Source organism: Mastacembelus armatus, chromosome 19 (genome assembly GCF_900324485.2).
Source record: "Mastacembelus armatus chromosome 19, fMasArm1.2, whole genome shotgun sequence".
NCBI classification, from domain to species: Eukaryota; Metazoa; Chordata; class Actinopteri; order Synbranchiformes; family Mastacembelidae; genus Mastacembelus; species Mastacembelus armatus.
In genome coordinates, this window is record NC_046651.1 from 15,036,950 (window position 1) to 15,064,120 (window position 27,171).

The 27,171-nt window shown below is 43.3% G+C and overlaps 2 protein-coding genes across 4 annotated transcripts; one reads left to right on the forward strand and one right to left on the reverse strand.

Moving 5' to 3' along the window:
- Window positions 1-1,356: 1,356 nt before the first annotated feature.
- synpo2lb (synaptopodin 2-like b) lies at window positions 1,357-11,336 on the reverse strand. Of its 2 annotated transcripts, XM_026316416.2 has the most exons (5): window positions 10,997-11,333; window positions 8,615-8,766; window positions 8,282-8,533; window positions 7,672-8,057; window positions 1,357-4,945 (listed from the first exon to the last, which is right to left on the reverse strand). In XM_026316416.2, exons 1-5 carry the CDS (start codon window positions 11,096-11,098, stop codon window positions 2,199-2,201), a joined length of 3,639 nt encoding a protein of 1,212 aa, XP_026172201.1. In that variant the 5' UTR covers window positions 11,099-11,333; the 3' UTR covers window positions 1,357-2,198. The 2 variants fall into 2 exon arrangements, with proteins under 2 accessions (XP_026172201.1, XP_026172200.1); XM_026316415.1 differs by having other exon boundaries at window positions 8,282-8,766; window positions 10,997-11,336.
- Window positions 11,337-12,079: 743 nt separating this feature from the next.
- On the forward strand, window positions 12,080-27,171 carry sec24c (SEC24 homolog C, COPII coat complex component). Of its 2 annotated transcripts, XM_026314884.1 has the most exons (24): window positions 12,080-12,249; window positions 13,746-13,924; window positions 14,176-14,256; window positions 14,853-14,979; window positions 15,454-15,620; window positions 15,758-16,474; window positions 16,557-16,693; window positions 18,908-19,016; window positions 19,185-19,312; window positions 20,024-20,162; window positions 20,258-20,373; window positions 20,520-20,644; window positions 20,832-21,023; window positions 21,126-21,219; window positions 21,429-21,545; window positions 21,695-21,865; window positions 22,070-22,166; window positions 22,277-22,422; window positions 23,121-23,259; window positions 23,613-23,731; window positions 23,884-24,063; window positions 24,199-24,384; window positions 24,817-24,906; window positions 25,274-27,171. In XM_026314884.1, the coding sequence occupies exons 2-24, from the start codon at window positions 13,765-13,767 to the stop codon at window positions 25,412-25,414; spliced, it is 3,678 nt and encodes a 1,225-aa protein (XP_026170669.1). In that variant the 5' UTR covers window positions 12,080-12,249; window positions 13,746-13,764; the 3' UTR covers window positions 25,415-27,171. The 2 variants fall into 2 exon arrangements, with proteins under 2 accessions (XP_026170669.1, XP_026170670.1); XM_026314885.1 differs by lacking the exon at window positions 14,176-14,256 and having other exon boundaries at window positions 25,274-25,414.

Genomic DNA, 27,171 nt, shown 5'->3' on the forward strand with positions numbered 1-27,171 from the left:
ATTTTACTGCTGCACCATTCTGAGTTCTTGTCAGGGAATAAACCAAAGGTTTTGTTTGACCAGCTAAGAAGTACTGATCATGTCAAGTAGCAAAAGTTTCTACAGTGGGTTGGATGAGCCCTAGATCTGTGATGAATCCAGCAACACTGTCAGGAAATGTTTTTTTCCTATACGCTTTTCTTATTTTTCAGTATTTGTAGCCCTGTGAGGCTGTAGTCAACAACATGCATGCTAACGTGCTCACTGACATTTTGATGTTTAGCGGGTATAATGTTTATCGCAGTCATCATATTTTAGTGTGTAACCATGCTAAGATTTGCTAATAAGCACTAAACATAAAGTAAGCTACTGCTTAGACTGATGTGTACAGAAAACGATAAAGGAATTCTTCTTTCCCAGAATATTAATCCTAAAATGATTAATCCACATTAAACTGACACTGACCATTTTTAATCATGATCTAACCTGCCCCTAAACACTGACCTTTGACACTTGACTCTTGAGCACAGCCTCATTGGTAGAGCAGTGAGAGAAGACAGGATGTTCAAGGTGGTACATCCGCTTCCCTCTCAATCACATTATAAAATAACATTAGAATTAAAAGTGTAGCACTGGGCCACATTGCTGGAAATTAATGGCCCATTCATTACTTTAAGTGCAGTTACAGCTACTGACCTAGTTTGTAGAATAATGAATATTTTGCACACTGAGGGGATTTTTGTGTGTGTTGTACCTCCCGCTAACATAGCAGCTATGATTACCAGTGAACCTGAACAGGACTAAAGTTAGCTGCTAAAGTTAGGCCTGTCTGTCACCTGATCCCAGTCAAGGTTCAGAGGTTAGATCCCTTTCTGTTGCCATAGTTGGGATTCATAGCTTCAAGGGCATCAATAAACTGCTCTGATATGTGGGCTAACAAGGACCTTTTCAACTACAGTCACTGGATATTGAATTAAAGAAATAGCAAAAGAATATATGTATATATGTGTTTGAAAATATTAAAATCTCATTTTATTAAGATGGATTACCAAAAATACTGTGTGTTTACCATTAAAATTCTAAAATTTTAACATAAAGAATAGAATATGAAATGCAAAAGATGAGGGAGACCATGCCCAGATATGAGAAATCCTACAGTGCCTCCATGTGGTGAACAACATAAAAAAGAAACATTGCTTTTAAAGACTGGTGTATTTAATCTCAAAATGGCCCAAATCCCAAGAGAACAATTAAACTAGTAGAATAGTTAGTAAATACCTGAAAAAGACAAAAACAGTCAAAACCCATAGGAGGAGCCCGATATGGGATAGGGTGGTGACGTGGGTGACACAGGAAGAAACAGAGTGACAGCTGAGGTGTGTCATGTCTATTTTTATTCAGCCGCATGTCTCTGTGGAAAAAAATCCCAGCTAAACAGACATGTTATACCTCTCTTGTTTCATATCAACAGATCAGAAATCAAGTCTACTGTAAAAGGTTTCCCTTCTTCATGACAGCTGTGCTCCTCACCCTGTGAAAAACTACAGAAAACAAAGCACACAATGCTGCTGAGTGCAACTACAAAAAGACACTCATCAAACATAAATCCTCATATATATATAACAGAGAGGAATCATCAGTCATAGTAGCTACTTCAAATTTACCTGTAAAGTATTTTTCTGATATTATTCGATGGCAACAGGTACTGTAGGAGGTTTTTAGATGTTACAGTGTAAAGCTGTACCTGTTACACCTCGTCAAATGTTTTTTCTTTTAAGTCACCTCATCAGTGCCTCATGTGCTTCCCTTTTCATCTTTTTTCCACCCTCAACTACCTTTCTCTCATGTCTTCTTCCTTCACTTCCTCTGTTCTTCTTTTTTATATTTAAACTTAATCCTTCAGTTATTGCAATATATACAGAACTTTAGTTCAGTTTTTCCAAGCATTTTTTTTCCATCTTATCATTTTGCTTTTTCAACTTTTCTCAGATTTCAACATGACATTTCCTTTGCAAAACACAGGTGCTCCTTTTAAATAGAATCAAATACATGACATAAATAAGCCAAGAAGATTAAATGAAGATGGTGAAATGTGCTACATGCATGGGCAATCCAAACAGATCTTGTGTTAAAATATGGCAGATACAACCCAAAGCTGCAGCCTTAACGCATGGAATAACACATAGTGTGCTGGTTTATTACACCCAAATGAGATCTGCTCAGTGTGTAGTGGATTCAGGGCGCCACACACAAGGCTGAAGACCCAGGCTGGAAGTGCTGAATCTGGGCCTCGGTACAGTGGTAGGTTGAATGCTGCTGGATGCTGGCAAAGAAAAACCAGTTGGCTCCAGGGGACTTAGATCTGGGGCACTCTTAAACTGCCTGTTGGCCTGGGGAGTGTTGGAGCACTGAAGGTAGGACAAAGTAGGGGACTGGACTGGCTTTGGAGCAGAGGAGAATGTGGGGAGCAGAGGAAGTTGGGCATTAGGTGCAGGAGGTAGTGGTTGACACAGAGGGGAGCTGGTCCACTGTTGGTAGGGTGGGGACTCCGGCTGATAGGCTTGATAAGGTGCAGGCCCAGCTGTAGGTAGAGGAGATGAGACATCAGAGTTCCCAAATGGTACCCCAAGTGTCGTAGCTGATCGAGGGGCAATAACTTTGAGGGCGGGCCCTCTGGCTGTTGGAGGGGGTGTGGAGAAACGTTTCACCTCAGATACTGGTGCTGTCTTTAGTGGACCACCTGACAATTCTTGCTGTTGCTGATAGGTAGAGGTGTTCTGGGGAACCCCACCTCCATAGCTGAACAGAGAGGAGTTGAGCTGGTATGGCTGGTGGTTCATAACATCCACAGACTTTCTGCCAGTTTTCTGCCCTTTTGGTCCAGCTGGACCATGGTTTTTTACCTCAGGCTTCTTCTGGGCCTTAGGAGGGCAGGAGGGAGAAAGGAGGGGGTTGTAGTTGATGGGAGGTGGAGCACGGATGTTGGATGAATACTTCCAGGTGGCAGGTAGGGAAGGTGTGGGTGAGGGCTCCCTAGTCTGTGCAGGAGAATAAGGTGCTGCAGCAACAGAGGGTGACCGCTCCACAACATATCGATCCATCCTTTGTTGTCTACGAGCAAACAGCTGACCTCCCTTCCCTGCCATCTGTGGCACTTGAGGGGTCTGTGGTTTAGGAGCTACTGGATGTGGTTTAGGAGCTACCGGAGGTGGCCTGGGTCCCCGCTGGGCCTGCATGAAGTTGCAGGCCTCTGCCCCCAGTTTCAGCCAGTCCTCTTCTGGCCCTGACTCATGCCCAGCATCCACAGTGGGTGCAGCTCCAGATTCAGAACCTGGAGTCCTCCCAGTGTGGTCATCCATGTTCTGCACCATTGACAGTAAGGCAGGATTTGGAGAAACATCCTTGTTCTGGACTGCATTGAACATTGGCTTCTTGTTGCCATGACGACGGGCATTGTGCAGGATGCCAGTGCGAGCCGCGGGGACTGAGATGCGTTGCTCACGTGTCCCGAGCGAGTCAGTGACAGGAGCCTGTGCTGGTGAAGTAGTTGCTGTGGCAGCATGAATGCTAGGACTCATGTTGCTATTTGAATAAACAGATGAAGATAGAGGTTGGGTGGGAGGAGGAGGATGAGGAGTAGTTTGGACATGGAAGGAGAGGTGGGTCTGATCAGGGGCATGTGGTGAGGAGAATGGAGCAGCAGAAATGGAGGTGGAAGGAGGTGGAAAAGTAGGAGCAGGAGGGGAGGCAAAAGGCTGTGGAGCTGGAGGGGAGAAGGGCTGAGCAGGTGTTGGACAGACTGGGGAAGCTTGAGCTGAAGAAGGGGAGAATGGGTTAGAGGGGGAAGCAGGCACTGCAGCCTGAGCAGAAAATGTGTGTAGATTTGCAGGAGGCTGGGAGAAAGCTGCAGAAGACAGAGGGGAGGGAGGTGAGAGAGCTGAGTGGGGAGAGTTAACAGAGGCAGGGGTATTGCTGTTGTTATGTCTTGGAGGGATGTACAGAGAGGTGCTAGACATTGCTCTCCTCTCATCTGACCCTGATGAATGGCTGGTAGGTGAGATTGTCACCATAGAGACCGCTGCCAGTGGTTTAGTTGTCATGGTCACAACTGTGGATTTGGGTTGGGGAGGGCGAAACATCACAGAGGTTACAGTGGCACGAGAAGGTGAAGGGCCTGGGGTAAAAGGGCGTGCAGTACGGTTCAGAACAGCTGGATTAGGACTGAGGTTGGTGTGTAGGTGATAGTCTGAGTCTGTGACTGGGCTGGGATTAGGGTGTGGGTCAGGACTAGGGTTAGGGTTGCCATGTTGATTAGGTGGAGGTATCTGAGATGGGTGGCTCAGAACAACACTAGCTTTGCTAACAGCTACTGATCGCCCATTGGTCAGAGCCACAGCTGGAGGAGACATTTGTGCAGGGTGGTTAGTGATTTGCTGCTTTGTGATACAACTCTCCAGCCTTGAACCCTGATAATCTAAGCTCTCTAGCCCTGAGACCTCCAACCCTGAACTTTGATTGACAGGTGTCACACGTCCTGGAGTCTGATAGGCTGAGATGTCCAGCCCTGGGCTCTGATTGGTTATTGGTGCTGTTGGAGTAACTGGTGTGTTTGAAGGGCAGGCTGAACTTCTCCTGTTTAGCAGCTCTAAATAACCAGTATCCCACGTAGGGTCAAATGATGCTGAGAATCCCTCTTCATCAACTTCTGAGCCACTTAGAATGGAACTTCCTCCTTCTTCCTCTGTCTCACCTTCTGTCTCACCTTCTGTCTCCCCTCCTCTGTCTCCCTCAGCTTTGCCAAAACAGGTCAGTGTGTACTTCTTGGCCCTCTGTCGGCGTTTCTTGAACATAAGCACCCCTTTTGAATTGGGGTTGGGAGCATCAGTCAGCAAAGAGGCAATGGAGCGGCACTTAGTACGAGCTTCTTTCACTTGTTTCTCCACCAGACTCTCCCCACGCTGCAATTCTGCAAGGCAGAGACAAAAAGAGAGTGAGACCAAAATAAATTTGGTGAAAAAGAGAGGAAACAAAGAAGATTCCTGATAATGTGATAGTGTTTTTAAATTAATACCTAACAAGGCACAAGGAAACAAAGCAGTGTGATAATCCGCACTGACCACACTGAGTAATGGTGATTTATACAGTACCATCACAGTGATGGCCTGTGATGAGGATTACCAGTGACAGACAGGAGTGTGTGCTGTGGATTTAGAACAAAAGATTCCTGCTGCTCTGCAGAGTTAAGTCTCAGGCACTTTGGGAAGGTTAGATCATAGTGTATCTCTTGCACAAATGCATGTTTGTGCCTCTGTGCGTGCACGTGTGCCTGCCAGCATGTGCATGAGTGTGTCTGTGCTTAGTCCAGGCTATTTGTGTCTTTTTAGTATTTTGGCTTACCACACACGAATATCCTCACTACATAACTATAGTCTGATGCTGTCACTGCACACACACACTCATATTCTATATAACCTTAATAAAGGAAAGCATAACAAACACACACAATCCCAGTATAAAACTGGAATTTCAGTTGTAAAGCTTAGAAAATAATCTACAGCTAGGCTAACAGATCTATTAGACTGTATTAATGTATGTCTGTACAAAATCAATACAGTAGTCAGTCTTACCAATACTTTGGAGGCATTTCACTGAAAACCACAAATTAGTTTTTGTTCCATTCATGTTTTGTTCCTGACACACAAATGGCTTTGTCAACTTGATAAACACTACAGTCTACACACATTATCATATGTAATTTACCTTTACAGCATAAAACTGCAAAATGAGATGCACAGTTACAGGTAGAGTGATTCACTAAATTATCCTCAGGTTTAAAAATCAACATCAGGATAATCCATCAAATCTGTTGAGCCCAACAGTGTCAAATAATATGGATGGTAACATTCAACATTTCATGAAACTGAAATAAAGTAATTTGTCTTAACTTAAAAAAGAAACGCAAAACTGTGACAAAATATCTTTAAATGAAGTTAACAAGTACATAAAAGACTTTTCATGTGTCTTACCTGCTTTCACCGTGTCTGGGACTGTGTGTCCACCTATGTCTAACCCTGAAGGAGATGTAATGTTCCTCATCTCACAAATGTTCATGAGTGTGTGCCCCCCAGACCCTCCCACACACACCCTAACCATGCCCAGTTCTGGTCTGAGTGGGAACCGATAAGTCTCTGTCTTCTAGTCCATCACTCAGGGCACAGCCCATGTAAAGACCTTTGTCTCTGTCCAGCCACCCAAACCAACACATGATGTCAACCCACTATTCCTGTCTGACAGGCATCCAACACCTGTCTAGTCTCTGTTTCATACACACACTCAAGGACGGGAAGACCCCTTACCAGAGGATATTTAGAAAGCAGGGTTATTGATTGTGTGTGTGTGTTTGTACATATGAATTTATAAAGCCAATTATTCACTGTAGAGGGAAGCATAGTTCTAACTCTTTGCTGATGTGCCACTGTCTCCTGCTGATACTTAACACCCACCATACACAAAGATGCCCAATTCTACAGGAGCAGAGCGAACACTCTCATATCCAAGTGGAAACATCTGTATTTGTAAGGTAAGAACGGGCAGGACCCCAGACACTTCAGTCATCTTTTAACCCAGAGTGAAGCCCCAGCCCCCGGCCCCATTCAGACCTTCAGTCTCTTGTACCTCAGGACAGATCCCTCATTACTGCAATTCCCTCATATGAAGTCATTCAATAACTGCCTCAGTACATAACTATTTAGTTTGGTCAGTTGTAGTCATTAGTGCCTTGTTGACATCGTAAGTTAACTATACAATTGACAAGGAGATTAAAAAAAACTGTATAGTATTTCACAAAAAAACAAACATTTGCATATTATTATTAGTAATAGTATTATTGTTGTTGTTGTTTTCCTTAGATTCATCTTGTGTGGGCCTCGATTCTCAGAAACTATTTGATTAATCTGCCCACAATTTTCCAGGACCAACCGTTAAAGTCCCAAATTTAATTTTTATAAAAAATACATAAAAGAGAGAAAATAATATATCTGGACTAAATTTGAATAAAACAATGAATCATTTCCAACCTTGTAGACATTTTACTTCATATTGTGCATGCAATATAAAACAATATTCCACAACATTTTACACACACACACAAATGCACAGAGACACACACGCTCGTATGCCACATATTCAGCTGTGTAGTCACTAAGTCAGAGTTGCATCCAGTCTGTCAATCACAAGCTTCAATACCTATAAATACAGCCACTGAGGCAAATGCTCAGAATACTGACAGAAGGGACAGACTGCTGTTTCAGGGGACATAACAGGAAGGAGGGGGAGGTGGAATAGCTCTGTAAGTGTCTGGTATATCTCATCCCATCACCACAAGACTATTAATGTAATTGGTCCAGTTAGAAAATGACCACTAGGGGGAGCCCTATCTAAAGGCTGAAATGGTTGCATTACTGTACCATAGAGAAACTAGAGATGTTCCTCTTCTTGGTTAGCAGTTGGCGTATTATCCTTAATTTAAAAACAAATTTTGATGAAACAATATATTTTCCTTAAATGATAAGATGGCAGCCTCTAATTTATCTGAACTGTGCTGCTTTTTCATAAACACTGTTGTTTAAATTTCTATGTATGCATGCAATCTGAAATGTATATAGATGTAATATAATATAGATGTATACTCACTGGCTTGCCGTGCTTTGTCCATGTAGGTGGTGGAGAGCTCATCGCTAACAGGGATCTCCTGTGGTCCTACCATGGGCACCAGTTGTTTGCTCAATCCAAGCTTCAGAGCCTCTTTTGCCCGTTCATGAGACCGTAGGGGTGGGCAGGCCAGTTCAATGCAGCCTCCTGCTTCCTGGAAGCCACTATCACCTTCTCCCTCTGCTTCTGCTGATCCCAGATCAGGGGTTGGGGTGAGTGTGTGAGGTGTCAAAGTCAGTGGGGTGGTTGCTGGAGTGGTCTGCTCGGTTTGGAAGGGCTGGTAGAGGAACTCTCTGCGAGGAACTCCAGCAAGGCACTGACCATCCCACTGTCCCTGTATGGAAACCCCATCTGTGGCACTCTCATACCTTAAAACAAAAGGAAAATGCAACAAAGATCCATTTTTACATAAAAATGTTAAAACTTTTAAGATTGAGAGGTCATGGTGGTCTAGTTGATTTTATACAATGTGGCTGTAATATGTGGTCCTAAATAGGAGAAGCAAACCGTACTGTGAGCACTGCCAGACAACAATGAAAGCTAATTGAAAGTTATTTTTCTTTGCCTTTATTAGGACTTCAGGTCTCCTTACCCACTCATCTCTGAGGTCTCCTCCTCTTCTTGGTTGTCATAGCGTGCAGGTGAGCGCGAGTGAGGAGGTGTGCGGCGTTGGCGGCGGTATATGTGAGACTGTGTGTCTGCGTCACTGTCTGTCTCTCCATAATAGGCTTCACTGTCTGGAGGGGAAATTATGTTCCTGGGTAGTTTTGTAAGGGATAGGATGGAGGAACGATGGGAGGGTTCATTGGAGGAGCACGGCGATGCAGAATGAAGTCCAGAGGCCCTGGAAACACACAGAGCAAGTTGTGATGTTTGTACATTAAGGTGCATAATGTACTGTTTGTTTGTGAGTCCATGTTCTAACCTTTTCACCCTCAGATTGAGCGTAGCACTCTGAGTATCTATGAGACTCATGGCCTGAGCATGACTGAGCTCTGCACACATATGTTCACCTATGGAGACCAGTTCATCGTGCTCCTTGAGCCCAGCTCTGCACGCTTTGCTGCGTCTGCGTACCTGCAGAGAGAAGAAATTTAAGAACACATTAATACTCACAGATATTGTAAAGTCTGTTATCATCAGTAACAGTTTACAACCTAAAGCCTCAAAAGTTATTATACTGAAATTCTGACTATGGCAATATATACCACCCTAATATGGATCTATAGTACTAAGACTGAAAGTAACACAAAAACTGCACCAGTTTTAACAGACTGGCAGTCATCCAAACTGACGCATAAGTCAATGAAAGCACTTATTTATTGGTGAAATGATGAAAACCTGTTAAACAACTGATGAACAGGCAGCTCCTGCCTACTGGCAGCAATTACCCCCCTGTATCAGAATAACCCATGAAGTCATGCAGCTGTTGCTGGAGGTCGCTAGGAGATGATGTCATAGGATCCTTCAGGAAGTATGTCTGTAGGGGGGAGGATGATAGAAGGGATAGATGGGAAGGCAAGTATTCTTGTCTACTGGATTGCAGTTTCCTCTTAAAGAAGATAAGTCTCTCCCCTCTAACGTTATCACTGCTGGAAATAAATATGTTGAGTGTTTTCTCGCACCTACTTAAATGCATAAGCGAACACAGTATTTATCTTTACCTTTACCTCTTGACCCAGAAAATCTCATTCCACTGTCACAAGAGTACTTGCAAAGGATAAGCGTACAAATCTCACAATTTCCCACTCACTCATGTATCCACATACGGCATAAGTGAGCATCATTAAGGAGGGGGTTTGAACAGCTGCATCACCAGTCTGGATCAGGGGGTATGCCTGTTACTCACCATATGTTCCCAACATACCCAAAATAAAACCTCAAGGGAAAATCTACCATGTTCCTAGACAGAAGAACAAAGACAGGAGCCAGTATGATGGGAATACTTTTGAAAAATGATATTGCAGTATAACTATTATGGCATAGCAATGCTTGTTTGGGAAATGTGTGTGTGGTTCTCTGTGTATAGATTTCTGTCTATCTTTGTGTGTGAACAAAAGGTGATTTTCCATTCTCAGCTTCCAGCTCTGCTCAGATGAGCTATTCTGATCCTCTATTTTCCCATCTGGGCTTATCTGAGGTATGTCCAACCACACACACACACAGACACACACAAACTACAGGTTACCCACATTCACATACACCAACAAGAGGGGGCACACACTGAAAAATCATAAAAGGTGACCTTCTTGAAAATCCTGGATATACAAGGGACTTTTGTGCCCAAACTACTCTGTCTCCATTTTGAACCAGTGGTTATGGCAGCTTACAAGTAACTGGCCAAATTTGTACTCTTGGTGTGAGCGGGTTCACATTCCTTCTCTCCAGAATAGCTTTTCTTATTAGAGAGAACATTCTGGGCTGTCATCAAAAGGGCTATAAACACAGACATAAAAAGACTTTGGGGAAACCAAATTGCAAAAAAAAAAAAAAAAAAAAAAATAGGGGGCTTAAATTATTTGTTCAGTGTGTCTAATGAATATGTGAAACAAGTCCATCATTTGCTCTGCATTTTTTCACAGTAGACACATTAATGTGCTCAACTTCAGTCATAATGCAAACACAACATCCATGTCATTCAAAATGTATATACATGCCCACGCATTCAAGAAAGGCTGATTAATCTCTGCTATAATATGACAATGAAACCTGAGTCTGGCTCAACACCCCCAAACATGTGTTCACAGGGTTTTCTGAACCACAAACGCAACTCAGTCACAGAGAGGGTAACTTTAATTTAGGGTGACACTGCCTGAAAATGAGAAAGTTTCTAGCGCTGTGAATAAAGGAGAATGAAGTGAGTAGCAGTACAGCAGCATTTCAATATTTCAATATAACTTTACCCCCCAGACTAAGCCCTCTCCAATTCAGAAATGCTCCCCAAAGAAAGTTCATTTTTGCCTTTCTCAAACTGCAGATGAAAGTATCATTACTAGCTGTGTCTGAGAAACAGTTGCATAATTACACTGACAGGACTATTTATATTAGGTTGTCAAATATTTCAAAGTATCAGAGGTGCAAGCTCTTAGTGGCACCAGTTACCAGTTTATTCTTTTAGTCTTTTATTATGACTTCTAACAAAAAGCTGAGAATACAAACAGTGTGATTTACTGTCAAGGTCTCAGGTCTTAATTAACAGCTGCAGTTAAATTAAATCTACTCATGTTACCACCGTAGCAGTAAGGCTTGTCTGAAACATTCACATAGATGCACACAAAAACATACAGTACATATGGACCCACTATACCTTGGCCACCTGTAGAGGTTTTTGCTGTTCTGCACCTCCCTGCAGTCTGAAGCCCCACGGGCCTCCTCCTGAGAGGGCGACCACAATCTCCTCAGCTACCATCCCTGCTCACAGCCTGCTGTGGGTATGATGGTTTATATGCTGCTCTCTTCTTCAGTTCCTCACACACTGTGAGTATCAATGAGTGAATGTGAGGCTTCTCTCTCCTGCTTCTCACGGAAAATCACTCCACCCATGAAGAGCCAAGGGGGTGGCTGGCTTTCATCTGCTTACACTGGAATGCCGTGGTGGAGGGTGGGCGCTCAGGAGGGTGAGAAGGGGCAAAAGTCTGTGTGTGTGTGTGTGTGTGTACGTATGTGTGTGTTCATCCTTACTTGTATTTAACACATGCCATGTCATTCTCAAACACTTGGTACAAGAGGCAATGCCTGCTGATATACTCTCCTGAAATAACCACCAGGACCACTCCCCTCTTCAACCCCCAGCTCAGCCTGCCTGGACAGCAGCCAGATATGTGTCCATCTACCCACAGCACCCTAAACCTCAAGCACAGCATTTAGGACATGTTTTAGGGATCTCAGTTGGGTTAGGGTTGAGACAATAGTTTCAGAGGGGTAGGACTAGATAAGTGTCTTCCTACTTCTTTTCAATCATGTAATATATATAGAAGAGATATCAACTGTTTTAATCAGTACATGGACAAAATTAACTTTATTTTGGAAATGGAATGAAGTTGTTTTATTTTGGGGTGTCAGTATTAGAGTTTGTTATTTGTTGGCAAGGGTACACCCTGGACAGGTTACCAGATCATCGCAGGCCTTTAATTTGATTCGTTTTGGTAAATAAAATCCATCTTTGTTTAAAACCTTAAAAACATTTTTGTTTAAAACCTGAAATGTCGATGCAGTCTCAACTTTACTTTGATCCACTTACAGAATTCCCTTCTGAAAAGACAAAAAGCAAAACAATAATATTAATTATTATAGTTGAATAATATTTGGTTTTATAGTAACTCCGATGGGGAGGAGGCGGGACAAGGAGGTGAACGCGGCGGAAGTCGCTCCGCCGTGTCCGGATGTGGACGTGGCACAGCGCTGCGGCAGTTCCGCTGAATGTCCGCTTCTGAAAACGTTACCGAGAAGGGATTAGTGAGAAACACCCCGGGACGACATCTGCTTCATACTTAGTTGGTCACCGGGTTTCATTGCTTGCCACGAACAGACGATCGCCTTAATATTTACAACACTTTGGGGGTAGGTTTGGCCCGCTGTCCTGGGCTCTGTTACGTTAGCTAACGCTGTCGTTAGCTTAGCATTTGCTAGCTCCGGTTGTGTCGATCCAGTCACAGCTGACTCGGCCATGATTCAACCCGGTGTTAGCATGCTAGCCCTCATGGCTTGGAAAATGGCTAAATCAGATATTACTTCCACCGCCGTTCTGCTGGTTTGACTGATGTTGTATTGATCCGATCCTGTATTTTGACATATTAGCTTGTTAGCCTCAGCTAGCTAACTAGCTGCTAACTAAGAGTAATGCGGCACTTAGGTGGTTTCCTTTAGCTTCTCCTGTTGTCACACTTTACTTTTACAAAGTTGGCCTTTGATTTTCCTCTCACGCGCATTTTATTCTCAACCACTGCGTTTGTTTGCGAGTTTTAGTCGTTTTCCACTGTTTGACGGAGACTGTGAACCCAGTACTTGGATTGTGCAACCCCGCCAGGGAAGCAGATGTGTGTCAGTCTCTGGGTAGGCCCGACACACTAAGCAGCTGTAGCGATTGTGTTTCTCGTTGTGGCACCTGCACTGCTCAATAATTCAAAGGCCGCGCTCGTTTGGCCCGTGTTTGTGTGATAGCTGATACTCATCGCTCTGTCATATTGATCAGGCCAGTCTGAAGAAACATCGCCACCCGTGCACATCTGTTAGCAAAGTTGAAGTTGACATGTGAAATGCAAGATGTTAATGAAGGTGATTTGCCTTTGGGTCGGTCGTAACTTGACTCTTAGGACGTATACACTTCTTACTCAGACGTGCAGCACATTTCACAGTGTTTTTCAACTGGCATTTGAATATCAGACACTAATAGTCCAGTGGTTTGTCTCTCTAGCCTCAAATGACTCTTAATTGCTTGGTTTACATTTTGGTGAGTTGTTAGTTTCAGTGCAGGATGGTATCTGCCTTATCCAAAGCATTTCTTCTTGCTCTGTGTGTATCTAAGTGACTTAGTAAGTGACTAAGAGTCAATCTGTGGGTGTGGCCAAGACAAATATAAAAAGCCAATAAAAGTGTTGTCACTGAGCCTGGAAATATCAGAGACATTAGTGTGTAGGATTTGTGTCTGACCATAGTGCGAAGACCCATGCAGACTCGACACCTATGTGTTAATTGTCTTGTTTGTTAGTTCAGGTGCATGGTGCCGACAAACTCTGTTGAGTCAGGGTCAAGTATAGGGCTGCCTTCATATTTCTACATCTGTTCAGCTAAATAAGAGACTGTACTGTAGGCTGAGGAACATTAACCTAAACTAGACAACACAAAAAAGTGGTATCAGTAAGATCAGTTGTCCACATGTGGGCAGAGAAACCTCTGGAAAGAGAGGCCATCATTATTCAGATTTCTGTTCCATGTCAAATGCCTTTATACTCCAGTGTTTCAGCTGTGAAATCTCAGTTTACTATCTGGAAACAGGCTAATCAACCTTAATCCTGATTGCTGATAAATCTCTTCTCACTGTGGTGCACTGTATCCAGATTTAGGGATGAACTGAGGATGAATGTAAACCAGCACACTCCAATGGCCTCTCCATACGGCCAGCCTCAGCCTGGCTATGGCCAGCCTGGCTACGCTCCACTGGATGGGGGATACCCTGCTCCCTACGCACCCTACAATGGCCCCGCTTCATCCTATCAGCCCGGGGCTCAACCACAAGGTAAAATACAACTTCTGAACACATGTGTGATTGAGAGAGGGAAAACAGTCAGCTGTGAGCTGTGATGCTCTTTCCAGGTCATAACCTTGGAGTGTCCTACCTGCTTCCCGCCATGTATGTGTGAGAAGAGCAAAGTTCTTGTGCATACTAACCTTAATCTTAACTGCCCTCTCATTTCTTCATGTTGCTTTACACCTTTCCCTACATCTCTCTGTTTTTGCCTTCTTTTCCCTCCTTTTCTTGTATTTCAGGTTACTCTCCTTTCACAAGCTTTCCCTCTAAGGCTGTGGCAGCAAACCCAGTCTCTGACCTCCCCTCTCCTCTTGACTTAGGTAACTGCATCCTCTCTTTTTCTCGCTCATTTCACACTCCAGTTGCTCTGCAATCATTGAATCCTCTCTGTACCTGTGGGCATTCTTCCTGTCATGATGTTTTCTCAAAGTACAATAAACCATGATTGTAAGAGTCTGTATAGCACCTAGCAGCAAACTAGTTACTAACCTTTTTATTGCTGAAGTATTTTGTTAACTGGCAAAGTAAACAATTCTTTTATTACATGAGTGAGACGCTCTTTCTTTGCACTTGTTGATCACTTTTTTTATTTGTTCTGACTGGATTTTTACATGATTTTATTCTAGCCTTATTCCAGCTATTCAGAACATTGGTCTGACCGGTCTGTCTGCTCCTCAGCACAGAATTTAGCAGTGTGGTTTCAGTATATAACCTGCTCTTCTAAACCTAGAAGCATAATTTGGGACTGTAATCAGATAGTTCCTAAAATATGTTTTGGCACGACAGTGGCCTATAGCCATGTTTAGCTTGTCACATTAGAAAGATTGATAACAGAATAGAAAAAAGGGTCATTTGTAAAAGGTATTTACTTTTTTAGGCCTTATAGTATATGTGATAATTTTGTTCTGTATTTTAGGTCCTGTCAGGGGTCCTCCCACCTCTGCACCCCCTCCAGTTTCAGCACCTCAGCCCTATAATCAATACAGTCACAGCCAAGGGGACATGCAGAATGGACCCCCACCCATGACACAAGCACCACCCAGGTAAGTACGTGTTTACTCCTTTAAAAAGACTGTCAAGGGGGTAGCTAGAAGTGAATGCGGGCACCTAACTACCAAAAGACATTAAAGACAGCACTGATAGAAACCTACGAAACAGCCACAGGTCCAGTTTTTCTTTTTATTTGCATATTTGAATACTAGATAAAGTTAGGAACTTCTTTGTGGTTGAACCACTGCATTGTGGTTCAACCACATAGTTTCGATGCAGGATTAAGTTACCTGATTTCATTAAGCCACTGCTGCCTTCATGTGAAGTAATTGTCCAACTGCTTACCTGCAAAATGTCAATTACAAATCTGGTTATGTGGCCAAGAAATGTGCATTTTTCAGAAGAAGCAGTGTGAATCCTCTCTTATCCTTTATGCAATTTATTAAAACCAGATTTCTTGTTTACCTGATTAGGGCTGCTCAGTCTAGAAAGTCAGCCATGTACACACACTGAATGATTGTTTCCAGGTCTGCTGTGTCTCAGCCATACAACCAGGGTGCTGTGAACCTATCAGGGCCACACCCGTCTTATCCCCAACACTATGGGGCCCCACCCTCGGTACAACAGGTCACCAACCAGATGACTGGGATGCAGATCACCTCTGGACCGCCAACCCCTGCGGGACCAGGATATGGTAAATGTGGATGGGTGTATACTTGGGTGTAATAGAATAGTGATGGCAATGCTAAATGGCATGCAATGAATGAGTCTTTAAGTGTAGTGTCAGAGTATGTACTCTCACAATCACTCTCTCTTGTCCATTCTCCTTAGCTCCACCTCACAGCTCCCAGCCTCCCGTTAGTACCACCTACTCAGCTGCACCTCCACCCTCCTACACCCAAGCCCCTCCACCAGCCTCCTCTGCTCCCACCCAACCAGCACCTCCCACTGGCCCTACAGCTTCTCAGCAGTACTATAGAGGCCCACCGCTTTCTTCTCAACAGCCTTCTCTTCCCCCTACCTCTCAACAGCAATTCACCTCCTCTGCACCGCCACCTCCTTCCTCTCAGCAAACTTTTCCTCCCACCTCCTACTCTGGTCCGATGCCTCCACCCAGCCAAGTTCCTCCACCCCCAGTGTCCCAGCCACAGCAGTCTTTCCCCCCAAGTCAGCCCCCCTTCTCCTCAGCACCTCCACCAGTCAGCCAGCCTGCCTTCACGACTGGACCGCCTCCCCCTACCCAAGGCTCCTTCCCACCTAGAGGACCACCTCCTTCCTCTCAGCCCGGATCTTTTCCTCCTCCTGGTCCTCCTCCAACCTCCGCACCCACTGGCCAGTACTCAAGCCCCATGCCCCCCCAGCAACAGCTGCCTCCACCGCAGCCGTCCCCGTATCACTCAGGTCCACCTCCTTCCACAACTCAAATGCCTCCTACTTCAATGGCCCAGAGCAACCACCTGCCTCCAGGACCACAGGGCCCACTTGGGCCCCTACAGCAGCCTCCATCTCAGCCTGGCATGCAGGGAGCATACCCTCCTCAGCAGAATGGTATGAAGATGGCAGTTAAGTAGAAGCTACATGGATTCCTGTTAGTTTTCTCCATCACTCAGTTATTTCTGTTTCACTTCAGGTTCATTTGGGCAGGTGAGAGGCCCCCAGCCTGGCTATGCAGGTCCTTATCCTGGGCAACCAAACTATGGAGCTCCTGCACCAGCTCTTGCTCCCCCCACACAGAAAAGACTTGACCCAGATGCCATTCCTAGCCCGGTAAGCAAATGCACAAATATACTGTTCCATTCCAAATTCAGCACCCTCACTGGCTAATATTTGTTTCTCACACCACATTTTAAGACAGGCTAGATAAGATGGTTATGAGGCATTTGCATGAGTGAGTTTGAAAATAACGTGCGTTTTGTGTCCACATTATTAGGTACAACCATATAGCCTAATGCAATCCAGCACAGCTATTCTGCCATAATGTCTCCTTTTATGTTGTGTATAATGTTGCCTATAAAGTTTATTGACTTTGTTATGGAGGTGTTAATTAAATGTAGCATCACACTCAGTGTGTTAGAGATTTGATGTACAGCATATTTGTTGTGTACATTCTGCCTCTCTTGTGTATCGAAATGTGGTGGGCAGTAGAATGTGGTCCAGTACAACAACACCTTTAACTATGACTAATTAATAATCATACCATTGAATTTACACATTTACCACAGTGTCAACAAAAGTTAACCCTAAACGTTATGAATGGAGAGTTTATGGCAGAATGGTTGTGCTGAACCGAGTTATGTTGTATAGATGTACCTAATAAAGTGGTCGAGTGTAACTGATTTTGCATGCATCACTTAGGGCTGGGCAGTAATTATTATATTAGCATACTATCATACATCACCATTATTAAACTGGATTTATAATGTTATTATCAGAGTGCAGCATCATGACAACCAGTTCTGTTGTCGTCATAGGTTATGATAGCAAACATTTAGCATCATTGATCATTTTTCATGAATCTCATTTTCATCGAACAATCACAGTTTTAGTTCATATATTATTACTGACTTGATTATGTATTCCCATTTAAATTCATTTATCTGTGACTGGATATGTGCTGTGCTGATTTGTGCGAGATGACACTGTTTATCATTGCCTGGTAATGTTGTTTAGTGTATTTGTTAGTACTGTTAAAATTCAATAAGACCTTACATTCACCACTGATGACCACTATTTGTTTTATATATTTGAAAATGTCTCTGATGATCTTCACATTGCCCAGCTCTAGTACTGCAACAGTCTAACCCAAATATTTTCATATGTTTGTGACTTTCTCTAACCTTATTCTAAATGTAGCGATGCTTAGCATGTGTGTCAAGCAACCTGCTGGTATATTAGTTTATACCTTCATGCACTTGACTGTTATACAGTCTAGATTAATGCTAAAACTCTATAATCTATGCTGCTGACCGGTTTTTGGATAACTGCAGTGCTGCCTGCTGCTCAGCACAGTTATGCTGAGTTGTCTCTTCTCACACTCCTTTTCATTCTTTGTATTTATTCATTTTGTCCTGTTTTGCGCAATTTGCTGGACAAACTTTTGAATATAAAGCAAGCGTCTGACATGCCGGCTGTGCAGAAATCAAGACATAGAATAGATCCAGACGCTATCCCCAGCCCAGTAAGTTTCCTGTGTGCCTGTCATTTCCTCTGCCTCATCCTGTCTTCTCTGCTCCGTTTCACTAATCCACTGCTGCACCTTCTGCCCTCCTAAACCCTCAAAGTCAGCAATCTTCATAAAGTGAAAGATGGGTTGCTGTTGGATATAAGAACTACATGGAATTATTTAGAACATTATCTTATTGAGTCTTTGAGTAATTTATGGGTTTTCCCAGAAAGAAATTTTCCTGTGCAATATAAATGGAAAGGCATCCATATTCTTGCAGAAATCTCCAATTAAACCCTAAACAGTCTAAACCAAATGCAAGTGTAAATGGCATTCTTTAAGGGAAACATTTGTAGAGTTTGAACACGGAGCTTAAAGAGCTGCCCCCTCTTAATCCCTTTCCATGTTCTGCATGCTAGCCGGTGATGTGCTGACTTACCCACAATTCGTTGCATTAATGGCATGCCTTGATAAAGCCCATCCTTTTTCTACGGGATCTCTTTTAGACTTGTTTGCAACATATTTATGAATGTACTCAGCTTCAGCATGAATCTGTACCATATGTCACTTCAGTGATGGCTTCACTATAAAAATTCATGCCCACAGCTGTGGACAGATTTTCAGTGTTGAGTAGCTGTGGGTGCGTGTGTGTGTGTAGGGATTGTTTGAAAGTGTTCTCCTGCATGAGTGTTAAATGTACGTCTTGTAGACTTTGTGAGACTTGGGGACAGTGGGTCATGTGCACATGTTACATGTGTGTATTTACGTTGTAGGCATTTATGAATCAGGGATATTTTCATCCCCTTCTTCCTTTTTAGATCCAGGTAATAGAGGATGATAAAGCAAAGAGCACTGAGCCATTCACCACTGGGGTCAGAGGTCAGGCCCCACCCCTGGTCACTACCAACTTCCAGGTCAAAGACCAGGGTACGTTTCACTTCTTGAGATCACAATCACAGATTATATTTCTATAGTTTTATTCTAGAGGAATTTTCCTTTTTAGTAACTGATAACACAAATCCAAAAACCTTTCCATCCAGCAAAGGTATGTGAGTCATGCTGTGATGTTAATGAAAGAATTGTGTCTATGTGTAGGAAATGCCAGCCCCAGGTTTATTCGCTGTACGGCCTATAATATGCCTTGCACGGCTGATATGGCCAAGCAGTCTCAGGTGCCACTGGCCGCCGTCATCAAGCCCCTCGCCACTCTGCCACCAGATGAGGTGAGTGATACCAATCCCCTCTGCTGATGTAAACCATATTTAGATGGGCCTCTTTTTTTAATCTGTAGCTGTTACATGATCAGTGTTCTGTTAAGAGAAAAACCTGATTGGAAAGCTGTCAGAAAGTAAAAGAAGGAAAACACATCATCATTAGAAGTCAAGCAAGAAACAAAATTCATAGCACAAATGGAATGAGATCCACGCTATCATTTAGGCTCCTGGCTAAGAATTTCACTTCACAAGTCTTTAACGGTTGAGAACATATTCAAATTACTTCTGCTGCATTTTATCTGTTTACTCCACAGTTCAGTTGTATCTTCTGAGATATTAACAGGGAAAATTGTTACCCTGACCCTGATTTGAAAAAAGATTAGTTTTCAGGTCAATTCAGATGTGTGGCAACTATGACAGGATGCTTGTAATGTCAGTGGGATAATCTGTTTCAAAATTACAGAGGAGGGAGTGGATGCATGACCTTGTTTCTTTTGTCACATGTGTAACCAGTATTTGTTTGGACTGGATCATTTTGGCATGAAAAACACCTGTAGGGAAAAGAGGTTGTAAATTACCTCTTGTCTCCATAAATCTCTTTATATTCTGTTTGTAGGTTTTTGACATAACCTTCATGGCTAAACTTTGTATAAATCAATACTGTCAACCTCAGATATCCAGATTGATTAAATTAAAATGCTAAATTAAATCTGTTGCCAGACACCTCCATACCTGGTGGACCATGGCGAGGGTGGTCCAATCCGCTGCAATCGCTGCAAGGCCTACATGTGCCCGTACATGCAGTTCATAGAGGGAGGTCGCCGCTTCCAGTGTGGGTTTTGCAGCTGTGTCACAGAGGGTGAGTTTGTGAAAAAATGTAGTAGGGTGTTTTCTAACTTGAGCTCACTGTAGTGATTTTATTTTTATCTGTCCTTCACCTTCTTTATACCATAGTGCCTCCACATTACTTCCAGCATCTGGACCACACTGGTAAGAGGGTGGACTGCTACGACAGGCCGGAGCTCTCGCTTGGCAGCTACGAGTTCCTGGCCACTGTTGACTACTGCAAGGTAAGACCCAGGACGCTGAAGAGCCTTGTTCTCGGTAAATTTTGAATATAAGACTGTTGCCATGTCCAGCTGATCTGAAATGACATTTCATAATCTGTTATTCACATGACTTCATTCAAAGTTTTGTTTTTTTCTGTCTCTAACAGAACAATAAGCTTCCTCAGCCTCCAGCCTTCATCTTCCTTATTGATGTGTCCTACAACGCTGTGAAGAGCGGCATGGTCAGCATTGTCTGTCAGGAACTCAAGACTCTCCTAGATTGCCTGCCCAGGTACTCAAGCACATAAACACAGAAGAGTGGATGAATGGGAATAAGTGGGGAAAGAGAAGAGAGGCGAAATAGAATAAATAATAGAAAATAAGAATAGAGAGACTAAAAGGTGAAATGTGTTTGCTGGGTTGGAAACTCAACTCCAGTCCTTGACCATTCTTCAATTTCCTTCTGTCTCTGTATCCAGGGAGAACCCAGAAATGGACTCTGTAGTGCGGGTAGGCTTTGTCACCTACAACAAGGTTTTGCACTTCTATAATGTGAAGTCAAGCTTGGCCCAGCCCCAGATGTTGGTGGTGTCAGACGTGTCGGACATGTTTGTGCCCCTGCTGGACGGTTTCCTGGTCAATGTAAACGAGAGCCGGCTAGTTATCGAGAGGTGAGCTCACATTAAGCAGACAGATACACACCAACAGATACATGAGGTGTGTGTGGTTGGACAAACTGCCTGTTTTAATGACATGCTGCGTGTGTCCTCTAGTTTGCTAGACCAGATCCCAGAGATGTTTGCGGACACCAGGGAGACAGAGACGGTCTTTGGACCAGTTATCCAAGCAGGACTAGAAGCACTGAAGGTATCTGTGCTTCAAATGTATTTAAATGTTGAAACACAAAAGCTGAAGCTTAATCTGAAGCCACAAAAGTTTCGAATTTTTAAATGGGAAATGTTTAGGAATGAGTCAGCAAGAAGATGGATTTCAGTCCCTCTGGATACATGGCATAGGGTCTGCACCAATCCCCTGACATGGCTGATAATTTTCATGTTGCTGTGTCACTTTCTCAGGCTGCAGACTGTGCAGGGAAGCTGTTTGTGTTTCACACGTCTCTGCCCATTGCAGAGGCTCCTGGAAAACTAAAGAACAGAGAAGACAAGAAGCTGATTGGGACTGATAAAGAGAAGGTAAAAACAAGTGGAGCAAGTTGTGCTTTATTTTACCTTCAGTTGTGTGGTCACAAGGTTGTGGTTATGGGTAGCATCTGAATAATAAGTCTGTATATTAGAGCAAGGAGAATCCAGACTGACCCCCCCCCCCCTCCTGTCATCCCCAGTCTCTGTTTCAGCCCCAGGTGAGTTTCTACAACACCCTGGCTAAGGAGTGTGTAGCCCAGGGCTGCTGTGTAGATCTCTTCCTCTTCCCCAACCAGTATGTGGATCTTGCCACATTAGCGGTGGTTCCCGTCGCTACTGGAGGTTCGATCTACAAATACACATACTTCCAGGTGAGAGAAAGTCACTCCCTTATTATTCTAATTAATTATTCTGAAGTAGCCCCAGGTTTTCTTGTACAAGATTTAGTGGCCAGAGGGATTTTTATTTGATTTTATGATGAACTGCTGCTAACTTCCAGATAAAGTGTAGGCAGCTGGATCATTTAATGCTATGTGACATCTGACTTTAGTGGGTAACTGTTTTCTTTATCCCAGGCTCAGTCAGACCAGGAGCGATTCCTAAATGACCTCAGGCGAGATGTTCAGAAACCTGTAGGGTTTGATGCTGTCATGAGGGTGCGAACCAGTACAGGTGAGACTCCCAGTCCTTGAAACCAAGAGAACTGACTCAGAAAAAGCGAGGCATAGCGTTTTTTAATGATTCCTCCTCCTGTGTTTGTCGACGGCCTCCCCTGCCCTCAGGTATCCGAGCGACAGACTTCTTCGGCTCTTTCTTCATGAGTAACACCACAGATGTGGAGCTCGCAGGCTTGGACTGTGACAAAGCCATCACTGTTGAGTTCAAACACGATGACAAGCTCAGTGAGGAGACAGGGGCGCTCATGCAGGTGTGCACATTAACTTATTTATTAACTTCAAGCACTTCCAAAGACCGGGACCATTTAAACGACACAGGACAGTCATTGGAAGACAGTGATGTACATATTTAAGACAGTGAAGATAGATGGTTTGAGAGAGGGGTCAGAGAAGCCATACATGTTCAGGTGGAAAAACCCTCCCTCAACAAGGGTAGCAGCTCAGACATAACCTGTGTTCAATCTACCAGGCTGCCCTTTAAACTTTTCCCAGGAAGTTAAGGAACACATCACAATCAGGGGATTCACATGACTGTACCATGAGTCTACCATTAGATCCTAACAACCCTCACCTGTGCTCATTTCTGTTTACCTAACAAGCCTATTCAGACCAGGTGTGAAGTGAAACCAACTCAGGAGTGTGGGTCCAACAACTCACCCCATTTACATAGCTCACCTAATGAGTTTATTCAGACTAGGGGTAGAGAAATTTGAGATTCCATGCCAGCTTTCCCTCAGACTGATGAAGCTACTTGGATGAATAGTGAAACGTTTTGACCAAAACAACTAGAAGTACAGTTGCCATGACTCAGCATTTAGTTAAAGCAGAGACAATAGCTGTGAGAATCACTATGCAGCTGCTTATAAAAATAGAAGATTAAATACAAGTAATAATATAGTCCAGCTAGTTCATGTGTATAAAATGTAGCGTCTCATTTGTTTTCCTGTAGTGTGCTGTGCTATACACCAGCTGCAGTGGCCAGAGGCGTCTCCGCATCCACAACATGGCTGTCAACTGCTGCTCTCAGCTGGCTGACCTCTACCGCAACTGTGAGACCGACACGATCATCAACTTCTTCTCCAAATATGGTGAATAGCAGCTCACACATTTTCATTGTTACTCATTGTCAGGCTGGAAGAGAAGAGTATAATGTTCCACATCCAGCGTTATACTCTACAAGTCTGAATAAGGTGTTAGTGGGTAAATGAATAAGCAACATTTTCTAAAAATACCACCAAGTATGTTGAGCTGCAAATTAGAAAGCTGTGGCTGTTATCCCAGCTTCTTTATGAATGTGTGCAGCTTTTTAAGCTTGAAGCATCTGTTGTTAATTGACCACTCACAGGACAAAGAAAGGTAAAATATGATGGACTGCACCTCTGATCCTGTCAGAGTTCCTGATGGCTGTCATTGTTTGTGTGTGTGTTTTTGTGTGTTGCAGCTTTCCGTGGTGTCCTGAACAACCCCACTAAAACAGTGAGAGATACTCTTATCAACCAATGTGCTCAGATTCTGGCCTGCTACCGGAAGAACTGTGCAAGCCCCTCATCAGCTGGTCAGGTACTGAAAACATCAGCTCAAATGCACTTATTTATTCACCTTGGAGTTTCTTACATGCTCTTACAAATGGATCCTCTCTTAATCATATTTCCACATCAAGTGTGTGTTCAGGTATTTATAGCCCTAACTAAACCTGTATGTGTGCTGTCCAGCTGATCCTCCCAGAGTGCATGAAGCTGCTGCCAGTCTATCTGAACTGTGTGCTGAAGAGTGACGTGCTACTGCCGGGAGCTGACGTCTCACTGGATGACCGATCTTACCTGAGACAGCTGATCAGCTGCATGGACGTCACAGAGACCCACGTCTTCTTCTACCCCCGCCTGCTGCCACTGGTGAGATCACACACTGCAATGCAAGTGTGTGCGAGCTGTACACTTCTTTGTCTTCATGTGCCCTGGTCAGTAGATGGCAATGCTCACAGAGCTAACACATTCATCTAACACTGCTGCTTCCCTTCAACCCTCCAGATAAAGTTGGAGAGCGGGTCATTGCCGGTGGCAGTGAGGGACTCAGAGGAGAGGCTGTCGAAAGGTGGAGTCTACCTCCTGGAGACGGGGCTCCACCTCTTCCTGTGGGTGGGAGCCAGTGTTCAGCAGGAGCTGCTGCTCAACATCTTCGGCACAGCAAGCTTCAGCCAGATCGACCCGAGCATGGTGAGAGGAAACAGCTGTGCCCCCATGTCATGTTTGTTAACCTTAGCTGACTGATGCAGGGCTGGTGGTTAGTGAGGAGAGGCCATCGAAGTAGCACAGTCCATACAAGGTTTTATCAACCAACAGTTTTTGGGGATACTGAACCTATTTCGAAATAAAACAAGATGAACATTTGTTTGTCCCACATTGGGGAAATCTTACAGGAAAGGATATGACACAAGATAAATTGTACCAACAAGGTATTTACAATAAAAATATAATTGAAATATAATATGCTATAAGGATAGAAAGTATTGCACTCTGGTATATTGAATATTTACAGTTCAGTGGAGAAAAAAGTTGCTTGACAGTTTTTTGAACCTGAATATTGATTTCATGCAACCTTGTCTTGTCAAAGTTATGTTTTCTGAAAATCACTGCTCTTTGTTTCAGACAAGTCTCCCAGTACTGGACAACCCTTTCTCTCAGAGACTGAGAGAGATCATTGCCTCTTTCAGAGCAGAGCGATCACGATACATGAAGGCAGGTTTTCTTTTCCCATTACCTCTCTGAAATTTTTTAGCCCAAACACTTTATCCTGCGGTTCTTTTTCATCTGCCCTCTGACCAATGTGAATACCTTGACAGTGCTTATTTTATGCTTTTTGTAGCACATCTACAAGTTCCTGTTTTCTATTTCGCCCACTTCCATTTTAAAAAACAAAGGGTTTGGGCAGTTGTGATGCACATTTCTTGACTTGTGTAGAGAAATGTATTAGTCCACTGAGTAGATAAAGTTATTAGTCCATCACTTTTTTTTTTAATAATTTTTTTTTTTTATTGTAGCCCTATTTGACAGCCCTACTCCTTGTGCTCTGTTTCTCACACTCCTCTCCCCCTCTTGTTTGCAGCTGATGGTGGTGAAACAGGAAGACAGAGCCGAGCTGATATTCAAGCATTTCTTGGTCGAGGACAAGAGCGTCAGTGGGGGAGCTTCGTACGTGGACTTCTTGTGTCACATGCACAAGGAGATCCGCCAGCTTCTCAGCTAGGCCCCCAGGCTCCCACCATCACCTGTAAAACCCCACCTCTGACTCCTACCTGGTTCACTTTTCTTTAAGGAAAAAAAAAACATGCTTTATCTTTTTTTTTTTTTTTTTTTGTTAAACCTAATAAACTAAAGCTCTCCTTGTCTGTCAGCTGAGCACCAGAGACCAGCTGGCGGATCCCGTTGTGTATGTGTAAGAGCGTGTGTGAGAGAGGATCTGTTAATAGAGCTTTACTCTGCCTCAGATCTACTGCTCCAGCACAGCAGGAGTGAAATAACTGACGAGGGAGGGTGATGTATATACGTGAGTGAACAATTATGTATGCAATAGAGTGAGTGAGTAATGGAGTTGGCTGATGTTGGCTGTAATCGCTGTACTGTCTGTATTACTAGCACTGAAAAGCTGTTTTGGGTGCGTAAACGGCCCTCAGATAGCAAACACTTTTTATATGAATAAATCCCAGTAGATTGAAGGACATTTCCATACCACGACATCGGTGGAAATAAATAAATGCTGTTCTTTATGTTTTGCCTCCCCTTTAATCATGGCCTTAGTACCTTTTCCCATGCTGCTCAAATCATCCATAGTGTGTGTGTTTATACATGTGAAAAGATTAGTAATCCCATGCCCTATTTTTCATTTTCCTGGTGTGTTTGCAGGTGTGAGCATCCAAATTTAAAGCGATCATTAGAGCTTGATGAGTTTTCACCTGCAGACACCATTTAATGTCTGAAGTCTGGTTTCAGTGGCCACAAATATATTGAAAATAAAGGTGCACTTCTAAGCAGTGATTACAGTAATTGGTATAATCCAGATTTGTTTAAATCAGCTTCAGTTCAGTTTATTCATGCAAACATCTGGTGCTGATGTTTGGTCACTTGTGCCAGATGTGCAGGGCAAATTGCTGTTGTGATTATGAGAGTTTAAAGCCTATGCAGCACTGAAGAAAAAGCTGGAGATTAAATAAAAAAAGATTAAAATAGAAAAAAAAAAGGAAATGTGTGAACATCTGGTCTCAACTTCACAGTGAGGGAAGTGATCACTTTTAACTGTGGATAGTTCTGTTGGTGATATGTAGTGCTGCAAACTTTATATCAATCAGAGATGTCGATGTCCAAAGTTGTACAAAAAAATCAGTTTCCAGCAGACAGAAATGAGCACAGGATGAATGCAGATTAATGGACATCAGCTAATGTTTGCAAACTTTGAGCTGTCTCCGCACTGATAGTATTCAGTGTGTAAATAAAATATGTGTACAGAATTAATAGAAAATAACAATTTTAAAGACCTGCCCAAACAGCTGTGGTTTGTTGATTGTTGGTTGGTCATAAATAGATGAAATATAAAGTCATGGCTTTTACTGGAGTGAGGACGACATGGGGAGACTGGCTTTTTGATATGTGTGAGTGTGTGTGTGTGTGTGTGAGAGAGGGAGAGTGTGTGAGGTATGAGAGTTTGTGTGGTGTGTGTGAATGTGGGGTCGGTCCTGGTGAATTTCTCATGAGGAACAGAGGGATCAGCCAACAGACACACACACTACCCATTGGGAAAATTCAGTCTTCATTTATCACTTTCTGTTCCTTTTTAACAATGTGACTTGGGTTTGTTTGGTGTGTGTGTAGCCCTCTGTTCCATCTTTATGTTCACTGATTTTGATTGACTCACCGTCTTGACTGTAATCTCAGTTTCTGTTCCCTTTTATTTTTATTTTTTCTCATTGCATCGTGGGACTGCTAATAAAATGATTGTTAAAAGTGAAA

Coding starts and splice junctions, on each gene's coding strand:
- synpo2lb (XM_026316415.1), bottom strand. CDS start 11,098: ATGGTAGCTGAGGAGATTGTGGTCGCCCTCTCAGGAGGAGGCCCGTGG. Junction 8,767..10,996: donor AACCTCTACAGGTGGCCAAG/GTATAGTGGGTC, acceptor TTCTCTCTGCAG/GTACGCAGACGCAGCAAAGC. Junction 8,058..8,281: donor GAGACCTCAGAGATGAGTGG/GTAAGGAGACCT, acceptor TTTTGTTTTAAG/GTATGAGAGTGCCACAGATG.
- sec24c (XM_026314884.1), top strand. CDS start 13,765: ATGAATGTAAACCAGCACACTCCAATGGCCTCTCCATACGGCCAGCCT. Junction 15,621..15,757: donor CCCTGCGGGACCAGGATATG/GTAAATGTGGAT, acceptor CATTCTCCTTAG/CTCCACCTCACAGCTCCCAG. Junction 21,024..21,125: donor AGCCGGCTAGTTATCGAGAG/GTGAGCTCACAT, acceptor TGTGTCCTCTAG/TTTGCTAGACCAGATCCCAG.